This window comes from Girardinichthys multiradiatus, chromosome 13 (assembly GCF_021462225.1).
Source record: "Girardinichthys multiradiatus isolate DD_20200921_A chromosome 13, DD_fGirMul_XY1, whole genome shotgun sequence".
Classification (NCBI taxonomy): Eukaryota; Metazoa; Chordata; class Actinopteri; order Cyprinodontiformes; family Goodeidae; genus Girardinichthys; species Girardinichthys multiradiatus.
This window is the reverse complement of record NC_061806.1, coordinates 6,620,598-6,644,882: the sequence shown is the minus strand read 5'-3', so window position 1 is coordinate 6,644,882 and position 24,285 is coordinate 6,620,598. Positions and strand designations below refer to the sequence as shown.

Sequence of the window (24,285 nt, the reverse complement as noted above, 5' to 3'; positions counted from 1 at the left end):
TTTAGTACCTCTTTAAATTGTAATTAATCACAATAATTATTTTTTCAACTTTACACATAATTAAAAAGTCCCAGTAAATTCAGTACCTCTTAGAGAAACTTTGAAACAGCTGGCAGATTCCTTACAGAGTACCTTGAATGTATAAAGGAGAGAAAATTTCCCAACGAGTACTTACTTTGGTTTCTTAGTGTTTTTTTCCCCCTTAAATTTGTATTTTGTTTTTGCTTGTGTCTATGACTTCTAATTATACGAAGATGTGTTTGCCCACTTATTTTCTTCTGTTTTTGTCACATTAGATCAAGATGCAACAAAATTTAAAACATATTAGACAAAGACCATCTGAGTAGATCCAAAAAAACATTTTCAACTTTTCAAAAATGATTTTATGAAAAAAAGCAACTAAAACCAGTTCTGTGTGAAAAAGCAATTGCCACCTAAACGTAATACCTGGTTGTGCCACCCTTGGCAGCAACAACTGCTATCAAACATTTGGGATGTCTGGCAATAAGTTAACATCACTTTGGAAGAATTTTGGCTAACTCTTTTTTCAGAATTAGGGTTTTCCAGCATGAATCACTTGTTTAAAGTAATCCCAGAGCATCTCAATCTGATTTAATCCAAGATTTTACTAGGAAATACCTGTAAACTATTAGCCTACTTCATGTTGTCATACAGGTTCTATTCTAGTCATTTCATGGTGTACAGGTCTTGGAGTAATCAGGCATGAGTTTTGGCTAGTGAAACTGGAAGAAAAAAGCATGTATAATCACCGTTAGTTTATAATTAGTTACTTTTTTAATTGGCTCATACTGTTTTGCAGTTTTTTTGTCTTAATAAATTGTCATTTGAAACAGAATTGTGTATTTACTCAGTTTTTCTTTGTCTGATATAAAATTTTTTTACTAACTGAAACATCAAAGTAAAAAAAAAGCTGGAGAAATCTGTAACAGGGGAAATACCTTTACACAGTACTGTAATTCAGATTCAGATCTTTATTTATGGCCCAATGCCCAAGTGAATGCAACAGCTGCAAACAATGGGGGTTCAAAACAAAAGATTGTCAATTAAAAGCATATAAAATGCTGATGAGCCTAATAAGTAAACAATAAATAAATGGATAAACAGTAATTAAAATGATCAATCCACTGCTGGTCGCTGCACGAGCACGTGAATTGATCTGTATAATGAGGGAAAGGGCTTCCCTCATTATACAGATCAATTCAGTTAATTAAAATAGCGACCAGTCACAACAAACTCTCAAGACGCTTTATGACACAAAATACTCAATATTTCAGTACAAATTATTTCAAATCAATTTACATACAGTCCAATATTATAAGTACAATACAGATTAAAGCTTCAAGTGGCATTCGGTGACCCTCACAGCTTCGCGCCGCTCAGCCTATACAGCGACCGTGGGACACTTGCAAAAACCCCTCTGCAAGCCTGCCGCTCAACCCCCGACATTGCCACCAGGTCATAATGTTAGCAAGCCTTCACATCACCTTCTGTAATGCTGAGTTCCGCTCTGGCAAGAAGCGTTTAAAGTTTAGACGAAATCCGACCTTCCCGATAGAAGCTGCGGACACTTTCTGTTTGGCGGCAAAGGTTTAATGAAGACTTCCTGTCGTGCTTTGAAAATGTCATTTAAAATTATCTATTTTTAGGAAAAGTTTGAAACATGTGGAGGCTTTAACCTTTAGTGGAAACAGACCATGGGACATAGCAGACAGATCCGGGATACAGTTGTGGATAAATCTTAAGTAGGGTTAGGTTATACATTATATCCAAAGCTCTGTCTGATCCAGCCCACAAAGTAGTCATAATCTGAGGAGTTTGTAACCTCCACACCCCTACTTCCTAACATCATGTCTCCTCAGGAGCTGTCACGTGCACATTATAACCTAAGACATAAAAGTATGAAATTCCATGGCAGCAATTGGCCAAAATACAAAGTGTTTATGATACTTTCCTAAAAACAATGAAGTGTTTCTGCACAGGTCACCCAATATCCTAGTGGTTGTAAAGACAGTCGTCAGCAAGTGGCCACACTAATGGTAAACAATGGGACTAACACAAAGACGAGAGTTTCAAGTGGAAATTTTGGCTTTAGTAAACACTATGCTAGGCAAGAAATTTTGGACTGATTCTGACATGCAATCCAAAGCATTTTCATCTAGTCAGTCTTACTTTGAACCTTTAACCTGCCAATGACATACAAATTCATTGTTGCATACAATAAAACCCTTTAAAGAGCAGAATCAGAACAGAGTGCTTAATATTGACTCATGCAAGTGCAGTGTTTCAATATTTGCCCACTCACTTCAATACACCTCGCACTGTGTTGAAAATAAAACCGTACCTTGGATGTTTAATGTGCAGGCATGCTGACGCAAGCTGGTTTGAGTGGACCCATTGTCAGTGTGTCATCTTAGTTAAAATACTTGGTAGCTCTGGTGGTTGATATGATTGGTTTGCAGGTCACAGAAGAATATAGAGCTGTTTCTTAAAAAAAAAAAACAGAAGTAGATATGAAACTTACTCACCACACATGTAACGACATTAAACTTTGAAGCAAATTGTTTCAACCTTTATTAAACATAGCTTGCAAGAGATAAATATTACAAAGTTATTTCCTCCAAAATTAGCTTATTTTTTCAATCAATGCATAATTGTCAATCAACTGGCAGTATTCAAACAGCATTATTTTCGTTTACCTTTGAAGATAGTTAAATATCAAGTATGTGCAAAAGGTCAGGATTGATGTAAGCAAAACAAAAAATGTCTTCAGTTAGTCTCTGGTTGATTTCAATATCTGTTTCAACATTATCACCACAATGCAAATAAAATATTTGATGAACTAGATTCTGCAGTGTAAATTTTTCCAGCATAAGCAACAACAACCAAAAGATGAAAGTCAAAGAGTGCAGGACCACTACTGTTGTTTGCTGGTATTGGCAGAAAAAGTGATCCATGATTCAGGATGAGCTCCTCTCAGGTCACAATCGTTTAGCATGAAAACCTCTTGTTTGAGCAGGCTGGAGTTTCACTAATGTAGAGACCTCATGGTATTATAAGCTTTTTAACAGGTATAATAAATGCTCCTTTACAACATGTTCAAACAAGAATTGTAATTGAAATAAAAACTTCCATTCCAGCCTTATTTTACACATCAAGTTATAATGCTTCAAAAGCTCAGTCTTAGAATTCAAATGTTGTTCACCTGAATCAGTAAACACTTCACTGCAAACTTAAGTCCAAAATTCCTAAAATCCAAAAATCAAGCAGGTGCATCTAGCAAGACCACATGGGTGGGGTAAAGGGGAATCCCTAACATTTTGCACATTTGTTACACAATAATACACAGTGATCACAAAACAAAATGACAAGCTTCACAATATTCATGGCTTTTTGTTTGCTTTTCTACACAATGTACACCCATTTAATTTATTTTTCAGTACAAGGGAGGAAAATGCTTCTGTACAGTAAGTTATTACTTCAAACCTAGCAAATATTGTGTGATTTATTTCAAGTCAATACATTTACGTTTTTTTAACCGCAATAAACAGAAAACTGAACTTAGTCAAGACATCAGAATAAAAATGATTTCAGAAATCTAAAAACCTTGTAGCTGAAAAAAATTCGCCCAAATATAAAAGTACATGGATGCATCTGCAGAAAGGTATAACAGACAGGTTTTTTTTCTTCCCCAAATTCAACTTTACATTTGGCGGCAGAACTAAAACACAAACTGTGTCACATCGTATCGTGTAGTCAAAGAATGCCCCAGATAGCGAAGATTTGGGAAACAACATTGCTACATACAGTTTAAACTGTTCCTCCAACTGGAAAAAAATATATTTAATAAAAATTAAGTCAAGGAGAACTTAAAAGTGAAAAGTGGTAATTTAAAAAAGAGATAGTCCTAATTCTTCATTTCAGCATAAATGTGGTGCAGGCACTGGCAGGACTGAATTACTACAACACAACCAGAATTCATGTGAAGGTCTGCCTGAAAAATATATCAAGCATACCCAAGCAATGTGTATAGTGCAGCTGCTGTGATACAAAGAGCTGCAACAAATGGCCACATTACAAATAGTAACCAAAAAAAAAAAAAAAAAAACTAAACATAACCTTCTATATCTGAGATATGGTTGATGTTCCAATTAGAACCTTCATGAGAGCTGGTGGAGCCTGGTATAATTGGACAGATGTTTTGGTAAATAGGACATTACTGTATTGTATGAAAGAAAACAGCAATGAACATAACAGCATTAAAAGAGTCAAGCAGAAGTGGTACTTCATTCACTTGTTTACCAAGTGTTAGGCTTACTTCAATCAGTTTTAACTCTACAGCTTTGGAAGCATTAAGGAGATAGTCTAGATTTGCTTGACTTGTTCTAATGAGGGGCCATGGATTGTGATGATCTTACCTTTGGAAAAGAATCCCACTTTAAATCACATTCTGAAAACAGGCATACCCAGCCAGGTCAACTATCTGATGTAAGAGCGAGGATGCTTTCAAATAGGAAGTGCCATAAGCTGTGCTTGATTTAGAGTTAGAGCCAGATGCAAGATAGAAGAGCACTGAGCAAGGGAAACAAAGGACCCCAATATTTTAAAAAGGACATCAGTCGTTGGCAAAAGTATCATCATTTCCAGAAGCATTGTGTTCACTGATACCAGAATAAATTGATTGCAAGGAAAGCAGATTGTATTAGCAAATAATTTTTTGTAAAATAGTTTTTTAAATACACATTTCACTTCTAAATTGTTGAATATGTCCATCCGAAGCACTGCCGTTTGTTTAGATCACAATGTTTTTAATCTTGTGGCAAAAGCTCCAGATACTGAGACACTGGTAGCTACTCTTCCATCTTTTGTCTTTGTGAATATATCACCATGTTATCTATGATTTGAGGAGCCAAAATTATATGTTCTCACAAGAGAGATGTGTCAAAGTTAAACATTGTTTAACAGCTCGGCACAGTCCCCTAGCATCAAGCAACATATACACAATAATGGGTTTTACAGCAATTCACTGCACCCACTACCTTCTATGTGTAAGAGGCCTAAGGCAGTACCTAAAATTGGATGCATTCTTCTGTGTAAATATACCTTCTATGGCCATCACTTTGTAGTGCCAGAGTGACAGTGGTGGGAAGATTTCTAAAATGCTGTTTGCATGAACAGTGCTTATGTTTTTGTAAATGGAGACATCTCGTCAGGGGCCCACTTTTCCATTCACTTTTCCACTTCTCAATCAAACTCCAATAAAAAAACATCATTGTCTCTTTAAATACAATTACAATTGGCTGGGATTCTGATTAGACTAATTAAAAAAGGGCTTTAATTTGGTAACAAAAAAAAACAATGTTTACAGCATCTTAAACATGCTGTGGGAAACAGGAGAACAGTATCTGGCTGGTCTGGATTACACTTGTCTGACAGAATCCAGTTTGTGTTAACGAAATAACATCTTTGCGCGAAAAGGTTTGTTGTGAAATAAAACAGGCTTTGGTGTTTGGGTCATTTCTCTTTACTACAAATATGCTACAAGTTGGTAAAATTATCAGACAGCATGGGATACATGTCAAATATTGCATGTTAATGATACTCATGTACAAAATTGCCAAAATTTGAAATCACCACAGTGGTCCAGAAAAACTAGGCCATGGCTGAACTACTACAATTCTCTATTATTAGGAAGGCCAAAAAAAGGTAAACGTCTTCAGCTCATCCAAAACGCTGCAGCAAAAGTAAAAAAGAAAACATATCTCCAATTTTAGTTTCACTTCACCTGCTCCTTGTTAAATGAAGAACATAATTTAAAATTGTTCTTCTTCTTACACATAAAACTCTCAACAATGGAGCTCTATTATTAAAGTTCTAATTGTTCCATACAACAGAGTACTTCCCCTAAAGAATAAAGGTTCATTTATCAGTCTGCCCTTGTTTTTGTCCACAAGGCAGACACCTAATTTACTTTTAAAACTAGGCCTATAGCCTTCTTTATGATAAAGCTTATAGTTAAGAGTGGCTCAGGCTTAGGCCCCTGGGTACTTACCCTTACTTTAGAATGGTTTGAAAGTTTGGCTTCAATCTACCAGTTTTTATCTCTCCACAGAATATACACCTGGAGCAGTGACTGTGTATAAACAATTGCATGCTTAAAACAGTCATTAATGGAGCGATTGCTACCATTAAAATCTTTGTTTCCCTTGAAAGTACTCCTGGACTGGGGCTTAAACTCCTGGCCAGTTGGACCAGGTGGACATTCAAACTGAGTTCTAGTTTCTTTTGGTAAAATTGGAACTGTTCATTTTTACTGTGGCTCAGGAGGAACTGCTGCAAAGTCAATGACTAGACGTCATCGACTTGGACTTACTGAAATCTTTTTTATGCCAAATGACATTTTATGATCAAATGGATTAGTTTCAAATCAATATGGATGTGTATAGTAACTGAAATTGAACCTTACTATGCAATTGGATTGGAATAAACTGCATTGATTTGAACTGAATTTAGACAAATTTGGATATGAATTCTCCCTTTTGTCTGCCTGGACATGAAATTTATTGCGAGCTAGTGGCATATAAATAAACTAGACTGAACTGGGATAATTCTGTAAACTGAATTTTAACTGACTGTATTTATTGAACTGTAAAGGTGCATTGTACTGAACTACACCGACTCTGTGTAGAGCACCCTGAGAGGATTTTTGTTAAGTGGCCCTACAGAAATGCACATGAAAAGATCTGGAAAACATGTCAGACGAAATGAAGGTGGCTGTTTGCATAAAGTGAAGACAAAAGGAGGTATGGAAGACCAACATCAAAATATTGTAATGGAACTTAATATATTATTATAAACTGGGCAAGCAGATATTATGGAAATAAATATACAAAGGAATAACTGAGAAACAGAAACAGCGGGTTAGAAACACTGATTTTGTCCAGAAAGTGAAAGACAGCTTGCTCTCATGTATCACAGTTGTATACTTTAATAGCTTATGTGTGCCTATCTTGATGCTGAGATGGATAAGAGTTTTAATATGAGTAAGCCTTTAAACACATTTCAAGTGTTTTTGCTTTCATTAAGGTCAGATTTCCAAGATGACTGAAGATTATAGAATGTTAAAATAAGGCTTAGGAAGTGTGTTTGTCAACTCAAAGTACTCAGTGTGAACTGCACGAACCTCCAACTCAAAATGACCTTATACGCACGTCTCTGTGTCAAGGGGTAACCATATCCATCAATAATACTGCACACTGAGTGAACACTGCTCGAAATACCTGAGTAACTGCAAACTGACTAAGCACAATGGTTACGACAGTTTCAGTCAGGTGGCCTGGACAGTCTAACAGGCAGATTTCAGTGTCCACTTCACTGCGAAGTCCTGTGCAACAAACATTTTCATTATCTCTGAGAGTTTCTAAAGTCCTCTGAAAGTTCCTAAAGTGTGAATACGGAACATGCGGCAACTACACGGGCACATTACAGATTCTCATTTAAAATGTGGGGCTAAAGACCCTGCAAACAAAGTGTGCAAATATAACCACAATTAGAATTAACAAAACATGGACACTTTAAAGAAAATACTGTGCAAAGAGTTTTATAAAAAAAAAAATGTACAAGTCATAGCTCAGGTTAAAAAAAAAGCCATAAATTCCAGATAAGAAATTGTAGTCAAGACTGGTAGTGCAGGAACCATCGGGACCTGGAATCGACACAGTCCCAACTGAAACCATGCAAAAGCCTTCACTGTAAAGGTTTCCTTACAACAAGACCATCTGTCACAGAAAACACAAGACTGCACCTCCATGTTGGAGATCTTTGCACAGACAAGAATTTGAAAATCAAAAAGGTCAACCCGTGCCTGCAGAGTCCATGTCCTGGTCACTATGTGTGTGTGTGTATAATATATATATATATCTATATATAGATATATATAAATATATATATACATAGACACACTGACACACACACATATATATATATACATATATATATATATATATATATATATATATATACACATTTAAACAAATCAGCATTGAAAAATGCATATGCAATTCAGTCCACATCAATGTATCCTGTAATGACGAGAACATCTCGACTGACTCATTGTTCAACGGTCAATCAGTACCCAGACCATGGTTACTTTCAATTCCAACATTCATTTCCTCTTTACCAAAAAACAAACAAAATTTCCATTTGGAAACATGAAAAGTGCTCCTCTGGAGTGAGGCAACTTGTGAGCACAGCGTGCACACAACGATTGATCCGTGTCTCTCCTGCAAAACATCCACACCCTTTATTTTCTGAAGCTATGTATCTTTACACAATCTATAGATTTTTGAACAGATAATGTTTTTTATTATTATCGTCTCCAGCAGCTGATACCTCTCAGGTAGGCCACCAAATCATTCGGAGACGCCGCAAAAAAAAAGTAACTAAAAAGAATGGGAAAGCAGAACAAAAAAGCAAAAACACATACTGGAACCAGAACTCAGATTTAGAGATTTCAGGTACATAATCTGTGATCTGGCTCCAGACTGGGGTTCTATGTTTTGTACACTCTCAAAGAAGCCAAAAGGAATTGTTGGGGATAAAAGAGTTTACTATGTGAATATTGAGGGGGCAACCGTATGAAGAATGACTGGGTGGAAGGGGCTGCTGGCGGGTGGGAAACAATGAGGACACCTGAACACTAGGCACCTCTGTCTTCTGCTCCATCAGCCCACAGCCTGCTTTTTCTGATGCAGCTGATAACAGCATGTCCTACACCACTTGTAAGCAACAGATCTGTAACAGCAGAGACTGACATCTCAAATGAAGGAAAGGAAATCCCTTACTGAAGAATGGTGGTAAAAACATCCGAAGTTGAGTTCTCTTTTGTACATAATTTCACCGTTTGCCAGTTAATTTCAGTTGATGGGTTTTGATGTTAGTCAGGGACCTACTCAAAATTTCAAGTTGTTTTTCTTAACTTCAGGCTGAAATCGGCTTTGGGTGTGAATTGTGATGACTCTTTGATGATGCTCTTGAAGCAGGTCACTGAGATGATCCATGGTGAGCACTTTGGTCTCGAATTTGCAATTCTTTGAACAGCATAGTCTTTCAAGAGCAAGCACAGTCTAATATTACCGGTTTTTGTTCCTAACAATTTTTTACTTTCTTTAAATACAAGTTAGAAAACTAACCAGGTTTACACATTTTAAAGTAATTAAATGTTTTGTTGCATAGCAACCAGAGTTAACCCTGTTGATCTTCTGTTCTTATCAATAGTCTCTTTGCAAGAGAAAAAAAATCTAATGATCACACTAACTTGACAATGACTGGAAAGGTAGACAATGGAGAAACAGAAACATGACACAAACACTTAAACAAATTCTAACAATGAATTACACTAACTTGAGCTTAAATGGCAGTTGCAAGTATAGGCGCTACCACCAGTGATTATAAAAGGGAATTATAGAAGAAGGGGATTTCTGCTATAATAAGAACTGAGATGCACTGACAGCTTGTGTTTTTGTTCAGCTTGGTAGGTTCTCATGGGTTGGTCTAAGGTAGGCACACGGACAGGCACTGCATGCGATGGATCGGTGGGGTGGAAATATCAGCTGATCTGGGACCGCCTCAGAATGGGGGAAGTTATCAAACGAGGCTGGCCTCTGACACACATAAGATATTAGAGGGGCTCATTTTTGTCCAGTGATGGACTGTGATATGGACCGAGGTGGGATCATGTCCAACAGGTACTCTCTCTGACGGTCTGCTAAGCTGGAGGTCTTATGGGCTCCAACTGCAGCGGGATTCAGGTAGGCAATATTTAACCCTGCAGGAATAAATTGGACACATAAAGACCACAAAAGTTCGGTACACAGAACCACACGGGAAGCAGTTCCTATACTTACAGTCAGTGTACAGGTACATTTAAATAGGGATATAAATAAAAAATAAAATTAGATATTGAAATGCTTCACATTTTAGATGTATTGTACATAATTCATAAATACTGAAGCAAAGTAGTAGCAATTTTGCTCCTCATAACTTGCTAACATGTATCCAGATAAAAAAAAAGAAACATAGGAAAATTAATATTTGCTAACAGCCTGCCCTTACCTGGGATGTTGTACATTTGCCGGCGGCTGTCATGCTGCAGTCTGTTACTGCTACTACCACCACCACTGCTGCCACAGTGCTTGGCACTGCTCATTCCCATAAGGCTGCTAGCCACAGACAGCTGGGAGGCTTGAGCAAAGTTGGAAAGGACACCTCTTGCAGAGTTGGACAGACCTCGCTGTAGAGAAGCCTGAGGCTGCTGGGCCTGGAGAAAAAAATGATAATCATAGCTAACATTACCTTTAATGTCACATCACATACATTAACTTTACGGATTTTAGTCAGTTATAAAACTTCCTGTCAACAAAACAGCTGGAGGTTTAATGAAATTTCTGCCTCAACTACATATGAAACTTAATTTGATTATTGTTCAAATAATTCCTGTTGGCAATACTACATTCAACATTCTTCTACAACGATAAATCCCTCATCTTCAAGGAGAAAGCAAATGGCAAAAAAAGAAATTTTAACAATGACCACACCCTAGTATTTCCTTAGATTATGGAAACTGAAATATAACTATTAAAGTAAAGTTCCCAGCAGAGTGGTTATCCTCTAATGAGAAAGTAGGAGGTTTGATCCTGAGCATTGCAGTCTGCCAAAACAGAACCAGCAGAAAAAGTGCTGGGACCCCCTGATATGACTTTTGGTTTGAGTGAGAATAAATAAGGCTGTGTAAAGTAACTAGGGAACAGATGGTTTCTGGTTTCCAGTTTCAAGGCACATATTTCCATCATATTAAATTCAAGAGAAAGTCGAGGGACTTCTACAGTCTTCTGTTTTGTTCCCATTCGACTACCTGTTGCCATGCATCGTCGGTCAACTTTGTATGATATCCAAAAGAGGAGCATTAATCTTATGCGTTAGTCGTCTGCTAGGTACATTTTCAGTAGTGAAAATCACAGATATCATGGATTGTCAACTGAAGTAGCGCTACCCTTCTACCAATGACTGTTTTTAAAGTACCACTGCTTTTAGACATGCATTTCTAACAAGCTACCAGAGTTAGCATGTTCATTAATAAAATTAACCTCTAACAAGACTAACCAGCATCAAATTGGCATCCTCGCTAATACTTTATTAGGTGCAATACGGTCAAAAACTACCATTCTAAACATTATGTTTACTGTATTATAACATTTCATAAAGATATCTTACAAGCCCATGGAGGAAGAACTTTAAAATCTGTATTTTTCTTTCAAGAAACTTACTTGGAAATTATTATTTACTGCAGCTTAGTTTTAATTTTAGTTAAGGAGGTTAAAGCACAAAAGCTTGCGAAACAGGATTTATTAACAATGAGGAAACAAAAAACAAATTGTTTTCCAAAGTTGATGTAAAAAGCAAAATCCTAGCTGCCTGAAGGAACTGTTTGAGCTTGAATGTCTCTTTTGCTAAGTTGGTCAAACTAGAATTATTTAAATGCAGTTGTAATGCAATCCAGCCATAGCAATGGCACTGCATTGGCTTTTGGTTATACGCAAATCCAAATTTTTTGTCCTGCTCTGTCTTTGCACAGTTGTGCTTGTATCTCTTCTAAATTTGCACTGAATAATTTGTCAAGTACACTCCATATATCCCACACTAATGAAGAACATTTAACTTGGCATGAAGAAAATACTGCAAATCTACTAATTAAAATTTTCACCCAATAAAAACGTCCTGTACGTATCTGTAAATCTGTACACCTATTATGAATGGTTATACAGTGTACCTGGCGCAGTGCATGTTGTCGAATCATCGTGTCAGTCTTGGAGACATTGGAGCCAGTAGCGGCAGAACCGGGAGAGAGGGCTGCCTGCTGCTGCAGCCTCTGTTCAATCTCCTGACAGACACACACATTTACAGTTCTTTACTCACAGTGCAAAACATCTGCTTAGAGATTAAGCCTCACCACAATTCTTGTACAGCTGGGATTTTAAAGCACACCATGACCAAGATTAAGATTTTAGTTCTGTCCTCAAACCTCAAAAGTAATCTAAAAATTTTCAAATAATTTTTATTGGAAATCTGAAACATGCATCAGTGTGGGCAGACATGACATTTTCACCTTATGAGACACTCCATACAAAAATACCATGAAACTATGGTATTTTTACCCAACACATTTTAAAAACAAAAGGAAGTAAAGGAAGTGCTTGAAAGTAATTGTGGTCACACAAAATATTGACACTTTGAGCTCAACGTGGACATTTTCACTTAGGGATGTATTCACTTTTGTTATCAACGCTTTACACATTAAGGTCTGTTTGAGTTATTTTGAGGGGACATCAAATTTACACTGTTATACAAGTAGTGATGGGTACCTTTCACATTTGAACCGATACGGTACCGATGCCCGGTATATGGGAATCGGTGTCAGTACTCAACGGTACCAGTTTTCGGTACTTTTGTGTGTGTAATAAATAGTAATTCGTTTAATAATCTCAAAATTTTTCAATGTAACATTTATTTCTCTATATATACACTTTAATGAATGAAATAAACCATGAGCTGCACGGTGGCACAGTTGGTAGCACTGTTGCCTTGCAAGAAGGTCCTGGGTTCGACTCCCGGCTGGGGGTGTTTCTGCATGGAGTTTGCATGTTCTCTCTGTGCATGCGTGGGTTCTCACTGGGTACTCTGGCTTCCTCCCAGAGTCCAAAAACATGACTGTTAGGTAAATTGGTCTCTATAAATCTTCCTTAGGTGTGAATGAGTGCGTGTGTGTTTGTTTGTCCTGTATGTCTCTGTGTAGATTGGCGACCTGTCCAGGGTGCACCCTGCCTCTCGCCCGTAGACTCCTGGAGATAGGCACCAGCTCCCCCGTGACCCACTATGGAAAAAGCGGTAGAAAATGACTGACTGATGATGATAACACAACATCAAGCTGTTTGTATTGTAACATCATAGCCGTACTTTCGAGCGCTTTCTATCAGCCATGCTTTGTTGATGTTACCAGCGGCTCCTGACGTCATTACACTCTTGTAGTGCAATGCTGTGTTCGTGTCCGGCATGGAAAATCACCCACTCTTTCACTCCCTCAGTGTCACAATGATGTGTTAAGGTACTGAAACATGGTATCAATTTATTTTACGTGAATCAGTACTCTTTTACCCATCCCTATGTACAAGTTGTACACTGACAACTTTACATTGTATGAAAGTGTCATATCTATATGGAGTAATACATTCACAACTAACATTAACTGGCAAATTAGATAGATTATTGGCTCATACTGCTTTAGAATTTTAGCTTGACAACTTCATTACCAAGCATTACCATAATAATCAGTATTGATGCACAACAACTGCCATCATTTTTGTTAACAGAAATGGGAGAGACCATATGTGCTGAAATGAGTGAACTTTGTTCTCATTGAAACTTTGTCAATATGTTGTCAAAATTACTTTAAATTGTAGAAGCATTATGAAAGAATATTTTCATAATATAAAAGCAGAGCTTTTATTAACCATGGTCCACCTTGAGACTGGTGACCCGCCTATGATTATAACAATGCTAACCTGCTCCTGCTGAAGAGCCTTTACAAAAGCATTCTTCAGTCTGTTGGTATGCTCTGCCTTCAGAGCCTTCTTCTGATTGGATGTCATGCACTGCTCACAGAGGATTCTGCCACTCTTCTCTTGCTTCCAGTGGGGTGTGAAGTCTGTTCTGCACTGGGCACAGAAAAAGGGCTCCATTCGGGCCAAAGAACCTCTGAATTTACCTGCACAAAAAACGTTTCTTTAACACAACCAAAGTAACATACACACAAGATGTCCAACAGACTTTAAATTCGATCATACTTTCTTCTATTTTTCTGAAAAGACAATCTCCACTAACGTATTTCTCATTTTTCTCCTTAGAACAGGTAGACTCAACGCAGATCCTCGTATATGAATACTTAGTGTAGACGTTGGTGCCTTGCTTGAAACAAGCTATTAGTTATGCCAAGCAGGTTAATCCCCAAAGTTTTAAGTCCAGACTCGTAAAACGAAAAAAACAAAACAAACAAAGATGTAAAGGCAAACATGTTTTTTGAAGTCCTTACCCTGACTGTCCAGCACACTTTGCACCACTTCTTCCAAGCCCACCATGTAGATGAACTCACTGTTAGCAGCCGAGGGCAGAAAGTGGAGCAGTGGGGCTGGGGGCTTGGGTGGAGGGATCTCCAGCAAGGTTTTTTCCAGCTGCTTCCGTAGAGCCAGCTTAGCTGCTGCCTGGCTGCTGGCCTGGTCAGCCATGGAGCTAACTGCTCCACTGGCTGAACCAGACATAGTGGAAGGGCTGACAGCTGAAGCTCCAGCGAGACCCCCCGCCACACCACTGGACCCGACTGCTGCTGCTGCTTGCATGTGGGCCAGGTTCATGTACATGGCACTGGAGCTGGAGCGCTGGGAAGCTGCCACCTGCTGGCTGGCCTGTAAGACAGACAACCTGAGCTCATCCAAAAACAAACATTTTGCAGACAAATTGTTGAAAGGCAGCCACGGGGATGTAAAAATCATTAGTAGTATTTGTTTAAATTTTACACCATTGTGCTTCATGTACAGACTTTGCAATTTAAGATGCAAAATAATATGAGCTTTCTAAAAGCTTCCACTGGTACACCCAGCACTTGTATACACAGGGATGTTGGACCAAAAATTCCTACCTAAGCAACCTAAGCAAATACAGTACAGACCAAAAGTTTGTACACACCTTCTCATTCAAAGAGTTTCTTTTATTTTCATGACTATGAATATTGTAGCTTCACACTGAAGGCATCAAAACTATAAATTAACACATGTGGAATTATATACTGAACAAAAAAGTGTGAAACAACTGAAAATATGTCTTATATTCTAGGTTCTTCAAAGTAGCCACCTTTTGCTTTGATTACTGCTCCACACACTCTTGGCATTCTATTGATGAGCTTCAAGAGGTAGTCACCTGAAATGGTTTTCACTTCACAAGTGTGCCCTGTCAGGTTTAATAAGTGGGATTTCAAGCCCTATAAATGGGGTTGGGACCATCAGTTGTGTTGTGCAGGAGGTGGATACAGTACACAGCTGATAGTCCTACTGAATAGACTGTTAGAATTCGTATTATGGCAAGAAAAAAGCAGATAAGTAAAGAAAAACGAGTGGCCATCATTACTTTAAGAAATGAAGGTCAGTCAGTCCGAACAATTGGGAAAACTTTGAAAGTGTCCCCAAGTGCAGTCGCAAAAACCATCAAGCGCTATAAAGAAACTGGCTCACATGAGGACCGCCCCAGGAAAGGAAGTCCAAAAGTCACCTCTGCTGCGGACGATAAGTTCATCCGAGTCACCAGCCTCAGAAATTGCAGGTTAACAGCAGCTCAGATAAGAGAACAGGTCAATGCCACACAGAGTTCTAGCAGCAGACACATCTCTAGAATAACTGTTAAGAGGAGACTGTGTGAATCAGGCCTTCATGGTAAAATAGCTGCTAGGAAACCACTGCTGAGGACAGGCAACAAGTAGAAGAGACTTGTTTGGGCTAAAGAACACAAGAAATGGACATTAGACCAGTGGAAATCTGTGCTTTGGTCTGATGAGTCCAAGTTTGAGATCTTTGGTTCCAACCACCGTGTCTTTGTGCGGCACAGAAGAGGTGAACGGATGGACTCTACATGCCTGGTTCCCACCGTGAAGCATGGAGGAGGAGGTGTGATGGTGTGGGGGTGCTTTGTTGGTGACACTGTTGGGGATTTATTCAAAATTGAAGGCATACTGAACCAGCATGTCTACCACAGCATCTTGCAGCGGCATGCTATTCCATCCGGTTTACGTTTAGTTGGACCATCATTTATTTTTCAACAGGACAATGACCCCAAACACACCTCCAGGCTGTATAAGGGCTATTTGACCAAGAAGGAGAGTGATGGGTTGCTGCGCTAGATGACCTGGCCTCCACAGTCACCGGACCTGAACCCAATTGAGATGGTTTGGGGTGAGCTGGACTGCAGAGTGAAGGCAAAGGGCCAACAATAGCTAAGCATCTCTGGGAACTCCTTCAAGACTGTTGGAAAACCATTTCAGGTGACCACCTCTTGAAGCTCATCAATAGAATGCCAAGAGTGTGCGGAGCAGTAATCAAAGCAAAAGGTGGCTACTTTGAAGAACCTAGAATATAAGACATATTTTCAGTTGTTTCACACTTTTTTGTTCAGTATATAATTCCACATGTGTTAATTCATAGTTTTGATGCCTTCGGTGTGAAGCTACAATATTCATAGTCATGAAAATAAAGACAACTCTTTGAATGAGAAGGTGTGTCCAAACCTTTGGTCTGTACTGTATGTTGTTTAAACAATTGTTTTACAGTAGTATGACACTCAGCCCTTTTACTTAACAGCTAAACATTCTGATTTTGTAAAATGTACTTAGTACTTTGTAAAATATTAGAATACAGGAATTACATTGTCATAATTAATGGCTCATCTTTTTTCAAATGAAGCAGAGAAACGTTTTATGGAACCACTCAAGTTTTCCTTTTTTAGCACTAGTGGCTTTTGGACAAGTACTCTAGAGAAGAAAGAATGGTAAATAGAAAAGGCGAAGACATGCAATAAATGGCCTAGACTGGGAGTTGAAGATGCAAATATCCCGGATTACAGTAAAATCAGTATTGTTTTTTCCTGCATGTTTCAACAAAGCCTGAACCTTCAGATGTGAATACAAACAGTTTTCTGTCATAACGGATTGGTTGATTTTACTAAAAAGTAAACCAATTAAGTCATCCAGTAATAAAGATTCCAATTTTTTTTGCCGGAGGTTAAATGAACCCCTGGCGAAGTCAGTAGAACTGAAACTGCTTATTTACGATGTCGTTGGAATTTCCGTTTCGCTCTCAAAGACTTTTGTCATCAAAGTACAGACAAAAAGAAAATATTAAGAATTTCTGCTACAACAGCCTGACTTGTGTAACACCAGTTAAGTGCATCTTTGTGTGATGCTATGAGAGGACCTCTCACTATCCATTTTGGACAGTTTTATAAAGTTACTTTGGTCCAAAAATATAAAAATGGTCAAACATATTAAAAATGTGTACAATAGGCTACTGTTGACAACTTTTTTTCCAACCACTGATCTTTTCACTTTCTTAGCTTTTATGAAAAAAAAAAAAGCGTCTTGCAAAACAAAAAAGAGCAAAAACATGAATAAATGAGGCCAGGAAAAATTCACACCTGCTGATAGTTTACAGCATTGGCAATGCTGGATGAGCTGGATCGGGGCATCCCAGGTTTGGAGGAGACCCTCTGGCCCTGCAGTTGGGATGGATTAGGGGCTATCACTCGCTGGGATATCAGCATCGGAGGCAGGTTGGTATTGGCTGAACGAATGACTGTATGACCCTGAAAAAAAAAGAACAAAATAAACACACACACACACAATTTTAATCTAATAGGCACAGAATGGATATGCAGCAATGAGAAATACACAAAACAGAAGCACGGGTAACCTGAAAACTGGATACCATTACAAGAGGTTTCCGACTTTCAGACTCTGATTTTTGAAACTGCTTGAGTTTCATAAATAGTACACATCGGATTATGAACTGCTCTTTGGTCTGGGCAACGTTTCGGTCTAAGTTATCTAAATGTTCTCCCTAAAGAATTTAAATGCTGCTTTATCAGTTTGAAGAGGATAAGCATCATTGGTAAAGGTCCACTTTCTTTACTCAAGAACTTTACACACTGTGTGACTTGCATAAAAAGTTAAGGTCATCTTTTAGTTTCTTTTCGTCAACTTTTTGCTTGTCTACATTGTCTGATCTGTTCATTTGTTGCAAACTTTGTATTCCAATAACAAATGCAAGGATGCTGTGAAAGCCATTTGTGTCTGAACTTAACTGATTTTCTTTATTTGGTAGAAGGGGTGGGACTATACAGGTCCTTCTCAAAATATTAGCATATTGTGATAAAGTTCATTATTTTCCATAATGTCATGATGAAAATTTAACATTCATATATTTTAGATTCATTGCACACTAAGGGAAATATTTCAGGTCTTTTATTGTCTTAATACGGATGATTTTGGCATACAGCTCATGAAAACCCAAAATTCCTATCTCACAAAATTAGCATATCATTAAAAGGGTCTCTAAACGAGCTATGAACCTAATCATCTGAATCAACGAGTTAACTCTAAACACCTGCAAAAGATTCCTGAGGCCTTTAAAACTCCCAGCCTGGTTCATCACTCAAAACCCCAATCATGGGTAAGACAGCCGACCTGAAGGCCACTATTGACACCCTCAAGCAAGAGGGTAAGACACAGAAAGACATTTCTGAACGAATAGGCTGTTGCCAGAGTGCTGTATCAAGGCACCTCAGTGGGAAGTCTGTGGGAAGGAAAAAGTGTGGCAGAAAACGCTGCACAACGAGAAGAGGTGACCGGACCCTGAGGAAGATTGTGGAGAAGGGCCGATTCCAGACCTCGGGGGACCTGCGGAAGCAGTGGACTGAGTCTGGAGTAGAAACATCCAGAGCCACCGTGCACAGGCGTGTGCAGGAAATGGGCTACAGGTGCCGCATTCCCCAGGTCAAGCCAATAATTGCACCTTATAACAAAATGCATTGTACTCGTACTCGTCGTCTTCTGCTTTATCCGGGACCGGGGCGCGGGGGCAGCACACTCAGCAGAGACCCAGACGTCCCTCTCCCCAGACACCTCTTGGCGTTTCCAGGCCAGCCGAGAGACATAGTCCCTCCAGCGTGTCCTGGGCCGTCCCCTGGGCCTCCTCCTGGTGGGACACAGCGGGAGGCGTCCAGGAGGCATCCAATATAGATGCAACAGCCCACCTCAAGTGACTCCTCTTGATGTGGAGGAGCAGCGACTCTACTCCGAGCCCCTCCCAGATGGTCGAGCTCCTCACCCTATCTCTAAGAAAGTGGCCGGCCACCCTACGGAGGAAGCTCATTTCAGCCGCTTGTATACGGGATCTCGTTCTTTCGGTCATGACCCAAAGTTTATGGCCATAGGTGAGGGTAGGGACGTAGACCGACCGGTAAATTGAGAGCTTTGCTTTTCGGCTCAGCTTTCTCTTCACCACAACGGACCGGCACAGCGCCCCCATTACTGTGGCAGCCGCACCGATCCGTCTGTCGATCTCCCGCTCCATTCTTCCCTCACTCCTGAACAAGACCCCAAGATACTTAAACTCCTCCACTTGAGGCAGGAACTCTCCTCCAACCTGAAGAGGACAAGCCACCCTTTTCCAGTCGAGAACCATGGCCTCGGACTTGGAGGAGCTGATCTTCATCCCAGCCGCTTCATATTCGGCTGCGAACCGCCCCAGCGCATGCTGTAGGTCTTGGCTAGAGGGGACCAGCAGGACCACGTCATCTGCAAAAAGAAGAGACGAAATCCACTGGTCACCAAATCAGACCCCCTCCGGCCCTTGGCTGCGCTCCACTAACGCCTAGAAATCCTGTCCATAAAAGTTATGAACAGGACCGGTGACAAAGGGCAGCCCTGCCAGAGTCCAACATGCACCAGGAACAGGTCCGACTTAGTGCCAGCAATGCGGACCAAACTCCTGCTCTGCTTGTACAGAGACCGGATGGCCCCTAATAAAGCGCCCCCGATTCAATACTCCTGGAGTGGGGAGGAAAGGGAAGAGACTCAATTTTGTATCAACCATAAACAAACATTTTATAGAATTTGCCGAATGCTGTGGGTGGGGACCAGGGTTATTAATTGTTAACAAAAACAAATGAAAAAACAAAAACTGAAATTAAGAAAATATTTTTGATAACTGAAATAAATAAAAAAGTGTAATTAAAAGGGGAAAAACTATAACTGTAACTGTATTGTACATTTATAAAACTAAAATATACTAAATTAACAGATATAATACCTTTTGTTTTTATGTTTATCAATTTATTTACAAGCTTTACGAACCGCTGTGAAATGGACACCGTACAGCACCCCATATTTCCAGGCAGCACTTTATAAATTACATTTTTGCTCCCTAGCCCGCAAAATGACAACATCGAAGGTTGGGAGAAATCGCCAGTGTCCTATATGGGATTTCGAGTATGACCACAAGAGAGATAAAAGCAAGTGCCCTGTAGTAGAAACAAGTGGTAAAATATAAGGACTACTTTTTAGGGGAGAAGTTGTGAGTACCTTGACAAGCTAGCCTCTCTGAGTAGCTGGCCTGAAAGATGTCACATCACACCCTGGTAGCACCAGTAGGGAAACAACCCTAATGGAGTGCTGCTGGCCAGTTAATACACAGGAATAACACAAGGGGGAAGTATGTGTTGGTAAATATATTTATTGTGACTTGGATCTCCACACAACTATGTGATTGAGATTAAATCTACATTATATTACGTAATATTACTTTAGCTAATATTATGGTGTTCACATGTGTCCACATGGACTATTTTCAGCAGCTGCAGTTTTACACACGTTTAGCACTTAAGGCTGCAATCTTGTGGACTGTTACGTTTTTGTGGACGGTTGGTTGTTCAACAGTAATTGAATATATTTTTTGAAAATGGTATCTTGTGTTGATTCCTTATTAACAAATACATATATACATAATTTCATAAATACAATACTCTGACCTTTTTAAATGTCAATATCAATTTTATTTATATAGCACATTTAACAGCAACACTTAATGTTGACCAAAGTGCTTCACATAAAGGTAAATACCAATGATATAACTACAGAAGACAGACAAAAAAACAAAAATCAGACATATACAATAAAATGGAATTAGGACTAAAATATAGAAACATCTCAACTGTTCTGATGGACTCAAACTTAACTTGAGTTAAAAGCCGGTGTAAGAAAGTGAGTTTTCAGGAGGCATTTAAAAGACTGTACAGACTCAGCGTTCTGAATCTCAAAGGGCAGTTTATTCCAGAGACTGGGAGCTGCCACAGCAAAACCCCAATCCACTATGCGCCTTCATTTGGCCTTCGGCTAAACTAAGGGCATCTGGCTAGAAGATCTCAGTGCTCTTTTTGGATTATAAAAGTTAAGAAGAACAGTTAAATAATTGGGTGCCAAGCCATTTAAAATTTTAAACGTGACTAAAGCCAGTGTAAATCTGCTAAAACTGGAGTGATGTGGTCATTCCTTCTGGTACTTGTTAACAGCCGTGCAGCAGCATTCTGGACTACCTGTAAACGATGGAGAGGTAATTTCTCAAGTCCAAAGTATAAGGAATTGCAGTAGCCTAATCTAGCTGTATTGAAGACATGGACAAGAGTTTTGAGGTTTTTAGAAGGAATGCAAGATTTGGCTTTGGCAATTTGACGTAACTGATAAAAACAGGTCTTGACAACTGTGGACACTTGCTTGTCAAATTTAAAAGAACTGAGATTCCTGAGAGCGGAGGAGCACCTCCACTGTTATTGTATTTCAAACCCTGCACCTAAAATTTAACTAAGTATGACTAAACTAAATCTAGTACTAAAACCCATAAAAACACAACTAAAATTAAGCATAATTAAAAGAAAAACTGAAACTGAATAAGTAAAAAAAAAAAAAGTCACAACAAAATAAAACTAAACTACAATGAATAATACAAATCTATTATAACCTTGGTGGGGACCCATTTAAGACTATTGTGTCCCAGGCACAGGCAAGGCTGTCAGCTGGCTACAGCCTTCATGCACTGCCCACACACAATAATCTGTACAAAAAACGGACAGAAGATAGCAGCACAGTAAGCAGCTAGGTTCATTTACAACCAGGGATGTCCATAGAATCCCTACAAAACTAACATCTAGACATATTTTAAGAATATTTGATACCTGTTAAAAGTTCCAGAAGTTTCCAGCAGATGGTTGCCTCATTGTAAGTAGTTCTTTATTTTTTATTTTATTTAGCTTACATTGAGATTTTCAGAAGACTGAAGGGAATTGGGTCAGGGCGTTGACATTTTCACGACCGTAAATATATGTGTATCTAAATAGGCAGACAGATATTCTGTATGTGTTTCACCCCAAATCCTTAAAACTGGGAATAATTTTCTTACATTTTGTCTGTTATATAAATAAAGACACTGAAATACCTGTGCAGTTCGGAGATTCTGAGGCTCAGTGTTGTGCAAGCCTGGCCTCACAGGCAGCTTCCCAATACCTGTAGAGCTGTGTATAGGAGGAGGTTGAACAGAAGATGCAGAGCTCTGGACCACTGGAACCTGCAAACAGGCAGCAAGCCACTTTGAAGTTGTAGTAAGTGAGGTACTTTAACAGAGGAGATTCACTTTATACGTTTTACTTTTAAAGGGCTTATTACTACAAGTTAAAAGAAGCATATTGTAATGATCCAAATACTGTCAAGGTTTCATCCCACACAACAATTAAGATTTATTTCTAAGAGTGAAGGGAGCAATGTCAGTGTTTGGTTAACTAAAAGCCCTAACGTTAAGGCAAAGCCTGTCAGTGTTTTACAGCCTGGATGCTTTGTTGGGATTTTAAAATGAGATTAAATGTGAAATAATGCAGCAAAAAAACTGTGGTCATTTTGGTTGAAAACAGACAGGTACATACAAGCAATAACAAATCTTCTGCTCTTTCAAAAATGTAATAGGACCGTTTAATCACCAAACCTCAGGCTTGTAAAGAATTCTTGACTGTGATAAGTACAGGTGCGTCTCAATAAATTGGAATATCATCAAAAATGTATTACAATAATTCAAATCCATAACCCCTATTATAAATTACAGAGTGTGACATGACTAAGTCCGAATACAGGTCCTTCTCAAAATATTAGCATATTGTGATAAAGTTCATTATTTTCCATAATGTCATGATGAAAATTTAACATTCATATATTTTAGATTCATTGCACACTAACTGAAATATTTCAGGTCTTTTATTGTCTCAATACGGATGATTTTGGCATACAGCTCATGAAAACCCAAAATTCCTATCTCACAAAATTAGCATATTTCATCCGACCAATAAAAGAAAAGTGTTTTTAATACAAAAAACGTCAACCTTCAAATAATCATGTACAGTTATGCACTCAATACTTGGTCGGGAATCCTTTTGTAGAAATGACTGCTTCAATGCGGCGTGGCATGGAGGCAATCAACCTGTGGCACTGCTGAGGTCTTATGGAGGCCCAGGATGCTTCGATAGCGGCCTTTAGCTCATCCAGAGTGTTGGGTCTTGAGTCTCTCAACGTTCTCTTCACAATATCCCACAAATTCTCTATGGGGTTCAGGTCAGGAGAGTTGGCAGGCCAATTGAGCACAGTGATACCATGGTCAGTAAACCATTTACCAGTGGTTTTGGCACTGTGAGCAGGTGCCAGGTCGTGCTGAAAAATGAAACCTTCATCTCCATAAAGCTTTTCAGCAGATGGAAGCATGAAGTGCTCCAAAATCTCCTGATAGCTAGCTGCATTGACCCTGCCCTTGATAAAACACAGTGGACCAACACCAGCAGCTGACACGGCACCCCAGACCATCACTGACTGTGGGTACTTGACAATGGACTTCTGGCATTTCCTTCTCCCCAGTCTTCCTCCAGACTCTGGCACCTTGATTTCCGAATGACATGCTTTCATCCGAAAAAAGTACTTTGGACCACTGAGCAACAGTCCAGTGCTGCTTCTCTGTAGCCCAGGTCAGGCGCTTCTGCCGCTGTTTCTGGTTCAAAAGTGGCTTGACCCGGGGAATGCGGCACCTGTAGCCCATTTCCTGCACACGCCTGTGCACGGTGGCTCTGGATGTTTCTACTCCAGACTCAGTCCACTGAATCCACAGGTCCCCCAAGGTCTGGAATCGGCGCTACTCCACAATCTTCCTCAGGGTCCGGTCACCTCTTCTCGTTGTGCAGCGTTTTCTGCCACACTTTTTCCTTCCCACAGACTTCCCACTGAGGTGCCTTGATACAGCACTTTGGGAACAGCCTATTCTTTCAGAAATTTCTTTCTGTGTCTTACCCTTTTGCTCGAGGGTGTCAATAGTGGCCATCTGGACAGCAGTCAGGTCGGTAGTCTTACCCATGATTGGGGTTTTGAGTGATGAACCAGGCTGGGAGTTTTAAAGGCCTCAGGAATCTTTTGCAGGTGTTTAGAGTTAACTCGTTGATTCAGATGATTAGGTTCATAGCTCGTTTAGAGACCCTTTTAATGATATGCTAATTTTGTGAGATAGGAATTTTGGGTTTTCATGAGCTGTATGCCAA

The 24,285-nt window shown here is 39.3% G+C and overlaps 1 protein-coding gene across 1 annotated transcript in view; it reads right to left on the bottom strand.

Annotated features, from left to right (window-relative positions):
* Positions 1–2,568: 2,568 nt before the first annotated feature.
* Positions 2,569–24,285, bottom strand: part of gatad2b (GATA zinc finger domain containing 2B) — a 75,072-nt gene continuing 53,355 nt past the window's right edge. The window contains exons 5-11 of the mRNA XM_047383320.1: positions 22,158–22,286; positions 17,305–17,472; positions 14,162–14,531; positions 13,635–13,837; positions 11,846–11,956; positions 10,132–10,336; positions 2,569–9,844 (exon numbers count right to left, since the gene is read on the bottom strand). Of these exons, the coding sequence (XP_047239276.1) occupies positions 9,708–9,844; positions 10,132–10,336; positions 11,846–11,956; positions 13,635–13,837; positions 14,162–14,531; positions 17,305–17,472; positions 22,158–22,286 (1,323 nt within the window). The 3' untranslated portion in view covers positions 2,569–9,707. The remainder of the gene's footprint in view (positions 9,845–10,131; positions 10,337–11,845; positions 11,957–13,634; positions 13,838–14,161; positions 14,532–17,304; positions 17,473–22,157; positions 22,287–24,285) is intronic.